Source organism: Bufo bufo, chromosome 1 (assembly GCF_905171765.1).
Source record: "Bufo bufo chromosome 1, aBufBuf1.1, whole genome shotgun sequence".
Classification (NCBI taxonomy): domain Eukaryota; kingdom Metazoa; phylum Chordata; class Amphibia; order Anura; family Bufonidae; genus Bufo; species Bufo bufo.
Window position 1 is genome coordinate 784880731 of NC_053389.1, and position 12718 is coordinate 784893448.

The 12718-nt window shown below is 51.9% G+C and overlaps 1 protein-coding gene across 1 annotated transcript in view; it reads left to right on the top strand.

Moving 5' to 3' along the window:
- The window catches only part of ATP13A1 (ATPase 13A1), a 42826-nt gene that overhangs the window by 17672 nt on the left and 12436 nt on the right, over nucleotides 1–12718 (top strand). Inside the window, exons 16-20 of the mRNA XM_040414898.1 lie at nucleotides 799–924; nucleotides 2361–2472; nucleotides 2705–2904; nucleotides 4911–5007; nucleotides 11686–11867. Of these exons, the coding sequence (XP_040270832.1) occupies nucleotides 799–924; nucleotides 2361–2472; nucleotides 2705–2904; nucleotides 4911–5007; nucleotides 11686–11867 (717 nt within the window). The remainder of the gene's footprint in view (nucleotides 1–798; nucleotides 925–2360; nucleotides 2473–2704; nucleotides 2905–4910; nucleotides 5008–11685; nucleotides 11868–12718) is intronic.

A 12718-nucleotide genomic window follows, 5' to 3' on the forward strand; every position in this document is an offset into this window, starting at 1 on the left:
TCTGATCACTGGGAGTCTGTGGGAGATGCTGGGTCTTAGCAGACCAAGATCATCACTGCAGTGAAACAGTACAACCCTGTCCAACCTCCCTGGGGTATGTGGTTGCCTTGTAATTGGGGCTAATATTTCAACCCCAGTTACAGGAGAAATCAGCACCCCACACAGGTCTTGTATGACCTTATGAGGTACATAAAGTGTAAAATAATTTATTTATTTATATTACGACAAAGTAAAATAATAAAAAAATAAAAGCATTTACATGCCACACTACAACCTCTAGCCCCGTCTTTGGCAAACATAACCCATGCCTCCCCTATATCAAAATGACTGTTACAGAAAGAAGTTGCTCATTATACCATAAAAAAAATGTTTTCCTGTGTAAAAAAAACTAAAATGCTACCAAAAAAGTGCCAAAAATAAAGGCCCAAGTATCACCAGAAAAAGATGCAGAACTGAACGGGAAAAAATTATAGCTTTTAAAAAAAAAAAAAAAAAAAAAAAGGCAGGGGAATAAATGACCCTCCATGACCATTGCCTGTAATGCACTATCCATCGTTCTGTGCAACATGTCCTCTTCCGTCTCCAGGGAAAAGCCGGACGCGTTGAGAATCCAGTCTTGTCGCCCAACACTCATGTCCGCACACATTCAGGCGGCTGCTGTCCATGTAATCCATTGGCAATTGCTCAATGAAGAATTACAATATTTTCTTTTACTGGTTTGTGCTACTGACATCATGACCGAATCCTTGATGAATATGACAAATCCTGTACAACTGCTTTATCTATTGCTTCATTTAGATCCGTGAAATCAAGAGGGAGACCCTGGAGTGTGATCTAAAGTTTGCAGGCTTCATTGTGGTTTCCTGCCCCCTGAAAGCAGACTCCAAAGCCGTCATCAAAGAGATACAAAAAGCATCGCACCATGTAAGTTACCGTCTGGGGGGGGGTTAAGAGGAAACCTCACAAGTGCCGACCATGCAAACGAGAGATGTTGTTTGTATGGGGTCTCCCTTACTATTCACATTGTCTCGTGTGGGGGTCTTTTGTTTCTTGTGGAAGCTAATAGGCTCCGGCAGCTGCTTATTTCTCTCCACTATTGGAACACAATGCCCGTTTTGGCAGTGTGAACCAGCGTCTGTTTAAAGGAATATCTGCCAAACATTTATTCAATGTACAGCTTAGTTATGTACATGGCCAGGTTAAAGGGAATTTGTCCTGGTGCTCTTAAAGGGCATCTGTAAGCAGGTTTGTACCTGTGAAACTGGCTGACCTGTTGGTCCCATGTTCATATGTGCCCTCAATGCTGAGAAAAATGTTTTGATATATGGAAATGAGCCTCTAGGAGCAACAGGGGCGTTGCCGTTACTCCTAGAGGCCCTGCTCCCTCTGCCGCACCCACTGCACTCTGACCGGGCCAGTCAGTGTAAATGTGATCACACTTGGCCCTGTCAATCAAACTGGAGAGGGCGAGGCAGCTGCAGAAGGAGCAGAGCCTCTAGGTGTAATGGCAACGCCCCTATTGCTCCAGAGGCTCATTTGCATATATTAAAACTTCATTTTTCTCAGCAGTGCAGGCAAATTATGTACATGCGACCAACACCGATGTCTTCAGCTGCCAAGTGTGCAGGTCAGCCAGTGTCATTGGTACAAATCTGCTGACAGATACACTTTAAAGGTTTTTCCAGAAAATACATTCATCACTTCTGCACAGAGGGGGTCTTAAGTCTCCCGTTCCTCCTCACCACTTGACTGCGGTGAGGAGGGATTTGAGTGGAGCAGAGGTCAAGACGGCAGCGCCAATCCAGTCTCTCCTCACCGCAGTCATGTGAGGAGGAATTGGAGACTCTGCACCCCTGTTCTATGGAGGCTCCATCCTCACGATCCATAGATCATATATAAGTGCCTTTTTCTGGGAAAAACCTTTCAATTCAAATACCATCAAAAGCGGTATCCCGTCTTGTAAAGTGATGTCCTATCATTAGGATGCACCATCACTTTATGATCAGTGCTGCCTGCCCAACCAATTCTGTGAATAGAGGGGTCCTAGAGATGATTTAGTGCTGCGTCCCCGTCTGAGGCTCCATTCACTTGTATGGAGTTGTGCTGCAGTTCCCTGCACAATTGGGTGGGCTGCTGTACGGGGTAAAGTGGGAGGGGAGGCAGAGCTAAATCAGCGCTGCAGCCACTTCATTCTCCGGATCAGTGGGCACTCCAGAGACCTCCGCAAGAAAGAGGTATTAGGTGGGACTACACAGATAGACAGTGAATGCCCCATAGAAGAATTCAGACAGATTAGGATGCTGATGATCAGATTCTCTGGATTAGTAAATGCTATAACTCGGGACTCTTCTGTTTTGCAGGTTGTGATGATCACCGGAGACAACCCTCTCACTGCCTGCCATGTAGCGCAGGAGCTCAGCTTCATTGAAAAGGAGGACACATTAATCCTCCAACCTACTAACAATGCGAAAGGTCAGTACGATGGTATGAGGACACTGTCTATCATGTTTCAGATGTGACTGCTCCTTAGATTGCACTCTTAGTCTCTGTGTGCATGTAGGCTTAGTGTAGAAATGTCTTTGTATATTCTCAGAATGCCTACTGGCAGCCATAATAATTGCAAGGGCATTCCATACGCGGTAGATTTACTTCTCTACTGACCTAGGTTATTTATCCTAATTTCTTTCTTTTTCCTTCTGTAAAGGTGCCCGTTGGATATGGCAGTCCATTGATGGCACAGTATCTCTGCCTGCTTTCCCAGACTCTGTGCAAGCCTTCACCGATAAGTACTACCTATGCCTGACGGGGGAGGGCCTGTCCTACTTGCAGGCCACCAGAGCGGACATGTTGTCTGCTCTCATCCCACACACTCAGGTGTTTGCACGAGTGTCCCCCAAACAAAAGGTAGGAAACAAGTAGCACAGAAGTAAATCCTGCCATTTACAATGCATGGGCCAAGTGAGGTTTTATTTTTGCTCATGTTCAGATTAAAGGAAAATGCTGCCTAAATTCAGTATTTGGGATACTTGAACTGACGACCCCAGCAGATCCCGGAATTAAAGGCTATGGACACCTTTCAGTTGTTGTTTATTTAAAAAAAAAACTTTTACCTGTTTTTGAGATACAGGGTTTAAAAATCAGTCTGTTTGCAAAGTATCACTTCTCAGTCCTGTCAGCTGAAGGCTCATGTGAAGCCTTATCCCATAAACACTCATTTAGGCCATGTTCTTTTCAGTTTGAAAAGAGCTATAATGAATGTTTGAGGTCAGGAGATCAGAGATAAGGCTTCACATAAGCACTCAGCTGACAGGACTTAGAAGTGATCCTCTGCAAATAGACTGGTGTTTATAACCCCCGTGTCTCAAAAATGGTTGAAAATACCAGACCAACTGAAAAAAAAGATTTTTAGCCCCAAAATAAGTAAAATGCAATTATTAAAACATGCCCCAAAGGAGTCCAAAGCCTTTAGAACATGCTGGTGAAAGCATTTAATAGTACCTTTGTTTGGGATTGTCAGAGTTATAGAAAAACTCGGGCAGCCCCTGTAAAAGGTCTAAAATAATAAGAAATGATCCTCGCCCCTTTTCTCCCCTTCAGCTTCCAGTCCTGCACCACTCAGGTCATCTTCCTGGCTTTGGCAATGGCATACCATTCACACAGGTCACCCTGCAGCCAATCGGTGGCCTTAGGCTACTTTCACACTAGCGGCACGGTCCTGCGGCAGGCGCTTCCATCGTGTGAACATCCTGTCGTATTTGTTCTGCAGCTAGTGAACGTGTGCCCCCGGACTGCCGCTCCGTCCCTATTGAGTATAATGGTGGTGGGGGCGGAGGCACGGCGAGAGGCTGCCAGAATAAAACTACGACATGTCCGACATTTATTCCAGAAGCCTCTCGCCGCGCCTCCGCCGGAACTCCGCCCCACCCCCATTATAGTCAATGGGGACTGAGCGGCAGTCCGGAGGCACACGTTCACTAGCGGCAGGACGGATCCGAAAGGCTGTTCACCCGACGGAACAGCCTGCCGGATGTCCGTGCCGCTAGTGTTAAAGTAGCCTTATTAGCAGTATATGGGATGTGATTGGTTGCAACGGTGACGAGGAGTGTATGGAACCACTTCAGCCAGGGAGGACCGAAGCATGACGCTGGTGGTAGCGGCAGGGGAGAAAAGTATCTCTTCCATTCCATTAACTGCTGCTGCCTGATGGTTTTATTTAAAGGGGTTGTCTCATCTCGCCGTTACTAAGGAATTATGGAAACTGCACAACTTGATTTGCTCCTCTGTTTTGCACTGCAATAGGAGCTACTGAAGCAGTGGAGCGTTGGCCCGCTCTTCTGTTTCCCGGCCACCTGGCGGTGTGGGGGCTTGCTCCCATCTCTGCTTTGTAATGGCAAAATGAGACAACCCCTTAAGGCCTCTTTCACACGGGCGTTGCGGGGAAAGGTGCGGGTGCGTTGTGGGAACATGCGCGATTTTTTTCGCGCGAGTGCAAAACATTGTAATACGTTTTGCACTCGCGTGAGAAAAATCGCATGTTTGGTACCCAAACCAGAAGTTCGGGCTTGGGATCGGTGTTCTGTAGATTGCTATTATTTTCCCTTATAACATGGTTATAAGGGAAAATAATAGCATTCTGAATACAGAATGCATAGTACAATAGCGCTGGAGGGGTTAAAAACAAATATATATATTTAACTCACCTTAATCCACTTGATCGCGCAGCCGGCATCTCCTTCTGTCTTCTTTTTTGCTGTGTGCAGGAAAAGGACCTGTGGTGACGTCACTCCGGTCATCACATGGTCCGTCACATGATCCATTACCATGGTAAAAGATCATGTGATGACCGGAAACTCTATACACTGGTCACATTTCCGAGTTCTGGTTCATGATCAGATGATCTCTGTCAACAGGAATTTGTGATTACGAGTCTGAAAGAGCTGGGCTACATCACATTGATGTGCGGAGATGGGACTAATGACGTTGGGGCGTTAAAACATGCTAATGTGGGTAAGTAAAAAGGCAGTACACAAAGAAAATACAGCTTTACAAATGTGATCTCTGAAATGTGAAGGCCAGCAGTGTTCCTGAAGACATGGTATCCCAAGCGTGAATGTAGAGAAGTATTTTGTCCCCTTCAAGGCTATGAAAAGCCAGAGCCTGTCAGGACCTATCGGGAGTCGGTAATCCATACCTGATGATGCTGGTTGGATGTCTTCTCACCTCGGTGAGTTGTGCAAGCAGTCGGTACAGCTCTGTCCTAGGACCAGCGGAAAGGGTCATCAAGCCAGAAGTCACATTGTAGGCAACAGGAAAACAGTCGATGCTTTGCCTGATTTGCCTCGTAGAAGCACCTCTTGCCGCTGCTTGGTGACCTCCCAAATCAGTAGAAATATATCCAGAGTAAAGCTGCATGTGTGTATATATTTTTGGGACGTTCAGTATGACGCATTTTGACCCTGAACAAGGGTCTTCACCCAGTACAATGTCAGTGACACAGGCACAACACTTGATGAAGACCCTTTTTCTGGGCCAGCCTTGTTGCACTGCACACCAAATAAAGTTTCTCGCCCATATTCCTTGGGGGACACAGGAAACCATGGGTATAGCTCTGCTCCCTAGGAGGCGTGACACTAAGTGAAAGCTGTAAGCCCCTCCTCCATCAGCTATACCCTTCAGCCTGGAGAAGAGACTGCCAGTTTTTGCTTAGTGTCCAAGGAGGCAAGACACCCCCTGCTTATGCAGGGTTGTTTTTCCTATGATTTTTTATTTTTGCGTTATTTGTTGTTTTTAATTCGGTTTTTTTCTACTTACAGGGACAACAGAGGCGCATTAGACCCCTCTGTTTCTCCCGGGGTTGAGTTGCGCCAGTGCCGGTAATTCCGCACTGCCGCCTCCCCCACAGAAGACAAGGTGGACCAGGGCAGCCTCGCTCCCCTGCGTCCCGCCAGCTCAGGGTCGCCCGCACGCCAAGTCCCTCCCCCGGCTTCCTGCCACTGCGGTGCCAGGAGCTGAAGGGGCGACCCCGCTGGATGGATTTGAGGGTGAAGACAGCGTATGGTGAGACAGGCTGCTCCAGCCTCCCCTTCCTCTCCCACCGCTGCTACAGGCCTCCTGGGCTCCCATGGCCACTGTTACTACATGGCCACTGCTACATCGTGCGCCACCCCCCCCCCCCCCCCCCCGGGCATATATCGGGACCGTTATCGGGCAGGGGAGTTTATCTGGGCAGGTCCTTGGCAGGGACGCTACCTTCAGGGGACGGCTGCAGGAAAAAAAAAAAAGCAAGCCGTCTGCCACATCCAGGCGCGGAGGGGGCCGCTTTCTTGGCGTGAACGGCGCCATTTCAGGCCGGCACTTCATGATCCTTGGGGGTTAAAATCATTTTGCCGCGCGCGCGCGGCTCTGCTTCAGAGCGGCAGAGAGGGGGCGGAGCTTCCTACATGCGCTCCGCTACTTCCGGGTTCATCGCACAGTGCTGCGTGGAATCCTCTCTGCAGTGCGATCCGAAGCCGGTGCTGCTGCCTCTCCTCCACAGCCTCCTCAGTCTGTTCCCCTTACCGCTGCCGCTTGCATCATCCGGGTCTGGTAGGACTTTTAACCCCCTCCGTGCCACAGTACTGTCGCTTGGGTGTTATCCCCGTTTCTTTCCTTGGGGTCTCCCACTTTAAGTGCAACATCTTTGTTCCACCATGTCAGACCCTTCTGCAGCCGCCAAGCCTTGGTACCATGCCTGTACTGCTTGTAGGGAACCCTTTCCCCGGGGGCAGTCTGATCCGCACTGTACTGCATGCCGGGCTCCACCGCAGCCTCAGTCGCCCGCTGTGTCGCTCCCTGCTGCCTCTGACCCGCCTGACTGGGCTAGATCCCTGTCCCAGGCCGTGGAAAGCCTCACTCATGTCGTGGGCCGCCTAATAGACAGGCCGCCTACCCCGCAGGACGCCACTCTTACTGTCGCGCCCTCCGGGTCCACCGCTTCTGCCGCTGCAGCGGGTTCACTCTCTTTTAGTGACCCCTCCCGAGCTAGGCACTCTCAGAAGCGTATTAGAGTAGAGCGAGCCTCCTCCTCGGATGCCTCCCTCTCCCCGCCACGCGTGCGCACCCAGACGAGCCTCTCCTCTCCAAAGGATTCGCTCTCTGAAGGTGAATTGGCGGTTTCAGATTTGGAAATGGACTCGGCCCTGCCGTCCAAGCTAGCCTCAGCGATGGGTCAACTCATCTCTGATATTCGTGACACCTTTAAGGTGCAGGATGATCCCCCTAGCTCGGACGCAGCTAGCGTCTCATTTATCAGACCCAGGCAGGTCTCAAAAGTCTTTCCAATCCACTCTGATTTCTCCTCTGTGGTGTCTAAGGCTTGGGCTCGCCCGGACGCCCGTTTTGTCAACCCCAAGAAGCTGGACATTTGCTATCCTTTTCCAGCAGATGTCGTGGCCACATGGTCTTCCCCACCCAAGGTGGACCCCCCTGTGGCCCGGCTGTCAAAGAACACGGCCATCCCTGTTCCCGACGGGTCCTCTCTTCAGTCAGCGGAGGACCGTCGCATGGAGACCCTTTCTAAGGGCATTTTTGCTGCCTCCGGTTCTGCTCTCAGACCGGTTTTTGCCTCTGCTTGGGCAGGGAAAGCAATTTCCGCTTGGGGTGCGCAGCTGGAACAGGAGTTGGACTCGGACGTCCCTATCCAGGACCTGCGTTCCTTGGCCCAGCTTATTGTTCGGGCCGGGAATTTTGTTTGTGAGGCCTCCCTTGATGCGGGAGCCCTTATTGCACGCTCCTCCGCCCTGGCAGTTTCCGTCAGGAGGGAGCTCTGGCTGAAGGTTTGGAAAGCGGACGCTGCCTCCAAACGTTCCTTGGCGGGGCTACCGTTTGCGGGTTCCCGCCTTTTCGGGGTCCGCCTAGACGAACTTATTTCGGAGGCCACGGGTGGTAAAAGCACCCATCTTCCTCAACCCCAAGCCAGGGGCGCCCCCCGCGGACGCCCTGGTGCGTCTCGTTTTCGGTCCTCCCGCAGGGCCTCTGGGGCTCCCACCACAGCTGCCGCTTCGGCTCCTCCCCAGGACAAACATAGGAAGCCGTTTTTTCGGGCGCAGCCCTCCTGGCGCAAGCCGCAGGCTGCCCGCACACCCGCAGCAAAGCAATCCTCTGCCTGAAGGCGCGCCCCCACCCACCCGGGTGGGGGGCCGGCTCCTCCTTTTCAGGGACGTCTGGTTGGCTCACGTCTCCGACGCCTGGGCCCTCGAAATTGTGTGCTCCGGATACAAAATCGAATTTGCATCCTTCCCTCCAGATCGGTTCTTTCGCTCCCGCCCGCCACGGGACCCGAAACGCGCGGTTGCGTTCTCCGCGGCCGTTCAAGCCTTACTGGACAGGGGGGTGATTACCCCCGTTCCTCTAGAGGAAAGGTTCCAAGGGTTCTACTCGAACCTCTTTGTAGTTCCCAAGAAGGGAGGTTCCATGCGGCCCATTTTGGACCTCAAAAAGCTCAACCGTTTTCTCCTCCTTCGACGGTTTCGGATGGAGTCCCTCCGTTCCGCGGTAGCTTCCCTGGAGCAGGGAGATTTCATGTCTTCCATCGATATACAGGATGCCTACCTCCATGTTCCGGTAGCCCGGTGTCACCATCGCTTCCTCCGATTCGCCGTGGGGGACCTCCACTTCCAGTTTGTCGCCCTTCCCTTTGGGCTGGCAACAGCCCCCCGGGTGTTCACCAAGGTCCTGGCCCCGGTTTTGGCCTTACTCCGTTCCAGGGGTGTTTTTCTGCTACCGTACTTGGACGATATCCTCATCAAGGCTCCGTCCCTTTCTCAAGCGGTTGCCAGCGTGGATCTCACTCTAGAGACTCTGACGAGGTTCGGTTGGGTCATCAACTTCCCCAAGTCCTCCCTTCCCCCCTCCAGACAACTGGTCTTCCTGGGAATGCTTTTAGACACGGGAGCGGCGGAAGTACGTCTTCCCTCGGGAAAACGTCTGATCCTCCGTGGGGCGGTTCGGGGTCTCCTTCTCCACCGTCGACCGTCCTTCCGCTTCTGCATGCGGGTCTTGGGGCAGATGGTTGCCTGCTTCGAGGCGATCCCGTTTGCGCAGTTTCACTCCCGCCCTCTCCAACGGGCGATCCTCTCCTCCTGGGACAAATCGCCGCAGTCTCTGGATCATCCCTTCCATCTATCGCCTCCGGTGAGGTCATCTCTCCGCTGGTGGTTACAGTCCCCTCTTCTGGGCAGGTCTTTTCTGCCACTCAACTGGTTGGTGGTTACAACCGATGCCAGTCTCTTTGCCTGGGGAGGCGTGTTTCCTCCCCGATCCGTCCAGGGCATTTGGTCTCCGTTGGAGTCCAAACTCTCGATCAATGTCCTGGAGCTGAGAGCGGCCTTTTTGTCTCTACGACACTGGACTCATCTGTTGAAAGGTCATCCAGTTCGTGTACAGTCGGACAACGCCACGGCTGTGGCGTACATAAACCACCAGGGGGGCACTCGCAGCGCTGCTGCAATGAGGGAGGTCTCCAGCATTCTCCGTTGGGCGGAAGCCCACGTCCCGGCCCTATCGGCAATTTTTATTCCAGGGGTGGACAATTGGGCGGCGGACTTCCTCAGTCGCACCACTGTCGACCCCGGCGAGTGGTCTCTTCACCCGGAGGTATTCGAGGCCATTTGCCTTCGTTGGGGCATACCGGACGTGGACCTCATGGCCTCCAAGTTCAATCACAAGGTCCCCGCCTATCTGTCCAGGGCCAGGGATCCGGGAGCTTGCGGAGCCGACGCCCTCGTTCTTCCTTGGCGAGGCTTCGCGCGTCCATACATATTCCCTCCCATCCCACTCCTGCCCAAGGTCCTTCGGAAGATCGCGGCGGAAGGCGTCTCGGTAATTCTGGTCGCTCCGGACTGGCCCCGCCGGTCTTGGTATGCCGACCTCATGCTGCTCCTGGCAGACGCGCCCTGGCCGCTGCCCGCCAGGGAAGATCTTCTCTCTCAGGGACCGATCTTCCACCCGCGTTTAAGGTCCCTACGTTTGACGGCGTGGTTGTTGAGACCACCGTCCTGACACGTAGGGGTTTTTCTGCGGACGTCGTCCGCACCATGATCCGCGCCCGTAAGCCGTCCTCTTCTAGGATCTATTATAGGACCTGGAGGACCTATTTGGGGTTCTGTGCCGATCTGGGGATTCCTCCGCTCCGCTTTTCTCTCCCCACCGTTTTGTCCTTCCTGCAGAGCGGACTTGCCCAAGGTCTGGGTCTTAGTTCTTTGAAGGGTCAGGTGTCTGCGCTGTCCATTTTGTTTCAGCGCCCACTGGCCCCCCTTGGTCCTGTCAAGACCTTCCTTCAGGGCGTGGCTCACGCGGTTCCCCCGTACCGGCCTCCGGTACCGCCCTGGGACCTGAACCTGGTTCTCTCAGCGCTCCAGGCTTCTCCTTTCGAGCCTCTGCGGACGGTTTCCTTGCGACTTCTGTCCTGCAAGGTTATTTTCCTTGTAGCCGTCACCTCTCTTCGGAGGGTGTCCGAATTGGCTGCACTCTCCTGTCTGGAACCTTTCCTAGTGTTCCACCAGGACAAGGTAGTTCTTCGTTCGGTCCCTTCCTTCCTTCCTAAGGTGGTCTCCGCTTTTCATCTGAACGAGGACATCGTTCTCCCCTCTTTGTGTCCTTCCCCTTCCCACCCTAGGGAGAGGGAACTTCATCGCCTGGACGTTGTCAGGGCGCTCAAGGTTTACCTGGAGGTAACCAGCTCTTTCAGGCGTACTGACTCGCTCTTTGTGGTTCCGGAGGGGTCGCGCAGAGGGTTGGCGGCATCCAAGGTTGCTATCGCCCGTTTTGTCAAGATGGCTGTTACTGAGGCTTATCTCGCCAAGGGCAAGGTTCCGCCCCTCGGTGTTACCGCTCATTCCACTAGAGCGGTCGGGGCTTCCTGGGCTCAGAGAAATCGGGCTTCTACGGAGCAGATTTGCAAGGCGGCCACTTGGTCCTCCTTGCACACCTTCACCAAGTTCTACAGGGTGCATACTCATGCGTCGGCTGACGCTGCTTTAGGCCGTCTGGTGTTGCAGGCGGCAGTTGATTGATGCCTCCGGTGTTGGTCTAGTTTGTTCTGGTCCCTCCCTTCTGGGACTGCTCTGGAACGTCCCATGGTTTCCTGTGTCCCCCAAGGAATATGGGCGAGAAAAGGAGACTTTTGTATTACTTACCAGTAAAGTCTCTTTCTCGCTCTTCCTTGGGGGACACAGCACCCGCCCTTCATTTGGGTTTACAGTTGTGGTTCCGGCTTGGTTGCCCCCGTTGGGGCTTGACGGTTCTTTTTTCCGGTTGGTGGTTATCTTTCACTACTTGGACACGCAACTGGCAGTCTCTTCTCCAGGCTGAAGGGTATAGCTGATGGAGGAGGGGCTTACAGCTTTCACTTAGTGTCACGCCTCCTAGGGAGCAGAGCTATACCCATGGTTTCCTGTGTCCCCCAAGGAAGAGCGAGAAAGAGACTTTACTGGTAAGTAATACAAAAGTCTCCTTATCTTCAATTCGTACATTGCTTTGGGTGTATTTCCTTCGATTTGGCAAGCAGCACCAAGAGGAGTTTTGTTTTTCAAAAAAAAAAATTCAGTTGAAATGTTATGTGTCAGTTCATCTAAGATTTTGCTGATTAGTTCTGCAGACCTCTAGTAAATGTCAGGCTTGTGGCGCTGGTCACCTCTATTCTCTCAGGGGTAGCCCTACTCGCCAATGCTCCAGAACGCCTACCTGAGGAGAGGAAGAAGAAGCCCCGGGAAACCGTGACAGAGGGCAGACCTGCTGGACCATTCTCGAGCAACTCCATCAAGCCCACTTCCAGGGCGGCAAGGAACCGGATCATGATCCAGCGAGAGGAACAACAGGCTCAGCAGAGGGTAAGATTAATCATGAAGGCAGTGTCAGCCCAGCAGACTCTGTGGAGTATACATACATCAGTATCAATGACACCGCGCTTGCCTCAACCTTCTACAGTACACTACTACGCAATAGGATTGTCACAGACTATTTAACTTGGCGCTGGAGCTGCCGTGACCTGTCTCCTAGCGCTTGTTCTGTGACTTCCGTGACTATCCCCTGTGGGCTGTAGTTTGAAGTAGTACTGGGTACTTGGTTGGGGTTGTTTGTTTTATGGTCCTGGTGGCGCGACGCAGTTTCTACAAATATTACTTGGCTTTCTCACAAGTGGATAGTGATGTCACTGTTCCAGCTACGGATCGTAGCTAGTACCAAAATTCCTAACAACGCGTTTCGGACAGTACGCTGTCCTTCATCGGGTAAAGAGGAATATGGTGATGCTCCTGAGTGCTCAGTACTTATACCCTCTAGCGGACCCACCTTAACTGTTTCTATCCTGTCTTATGTTCCGATTTGCCGGCAGTGACATCTACTGCTTAAGTGTATTTATCTACCGCCCGCAATGATGCTTTTCTCATTCAAATGCAAACGGCTCTATCTCCGGGTGCCAAGGTATCCATATTAAAAATCCATTTAGTTTCCACTCGAGACATACTTTTTATCAGATCTCCCCCTCTTTTTGGTAATCTCACTAATTCTATTCCGCAAAAGTGGACCCGTTAAATTTCCCTTCATGCTTTTCCTTGTAATGTCTAGACAGTGGATGTCCTTCAAACTTTCTATTGATGAGATAGATATAGATATATAATAATCTCTCTATCTCTCTGTTCTCCCACCCTTTTTCTTAATTGTCTTTTGGTACGGCCAATAT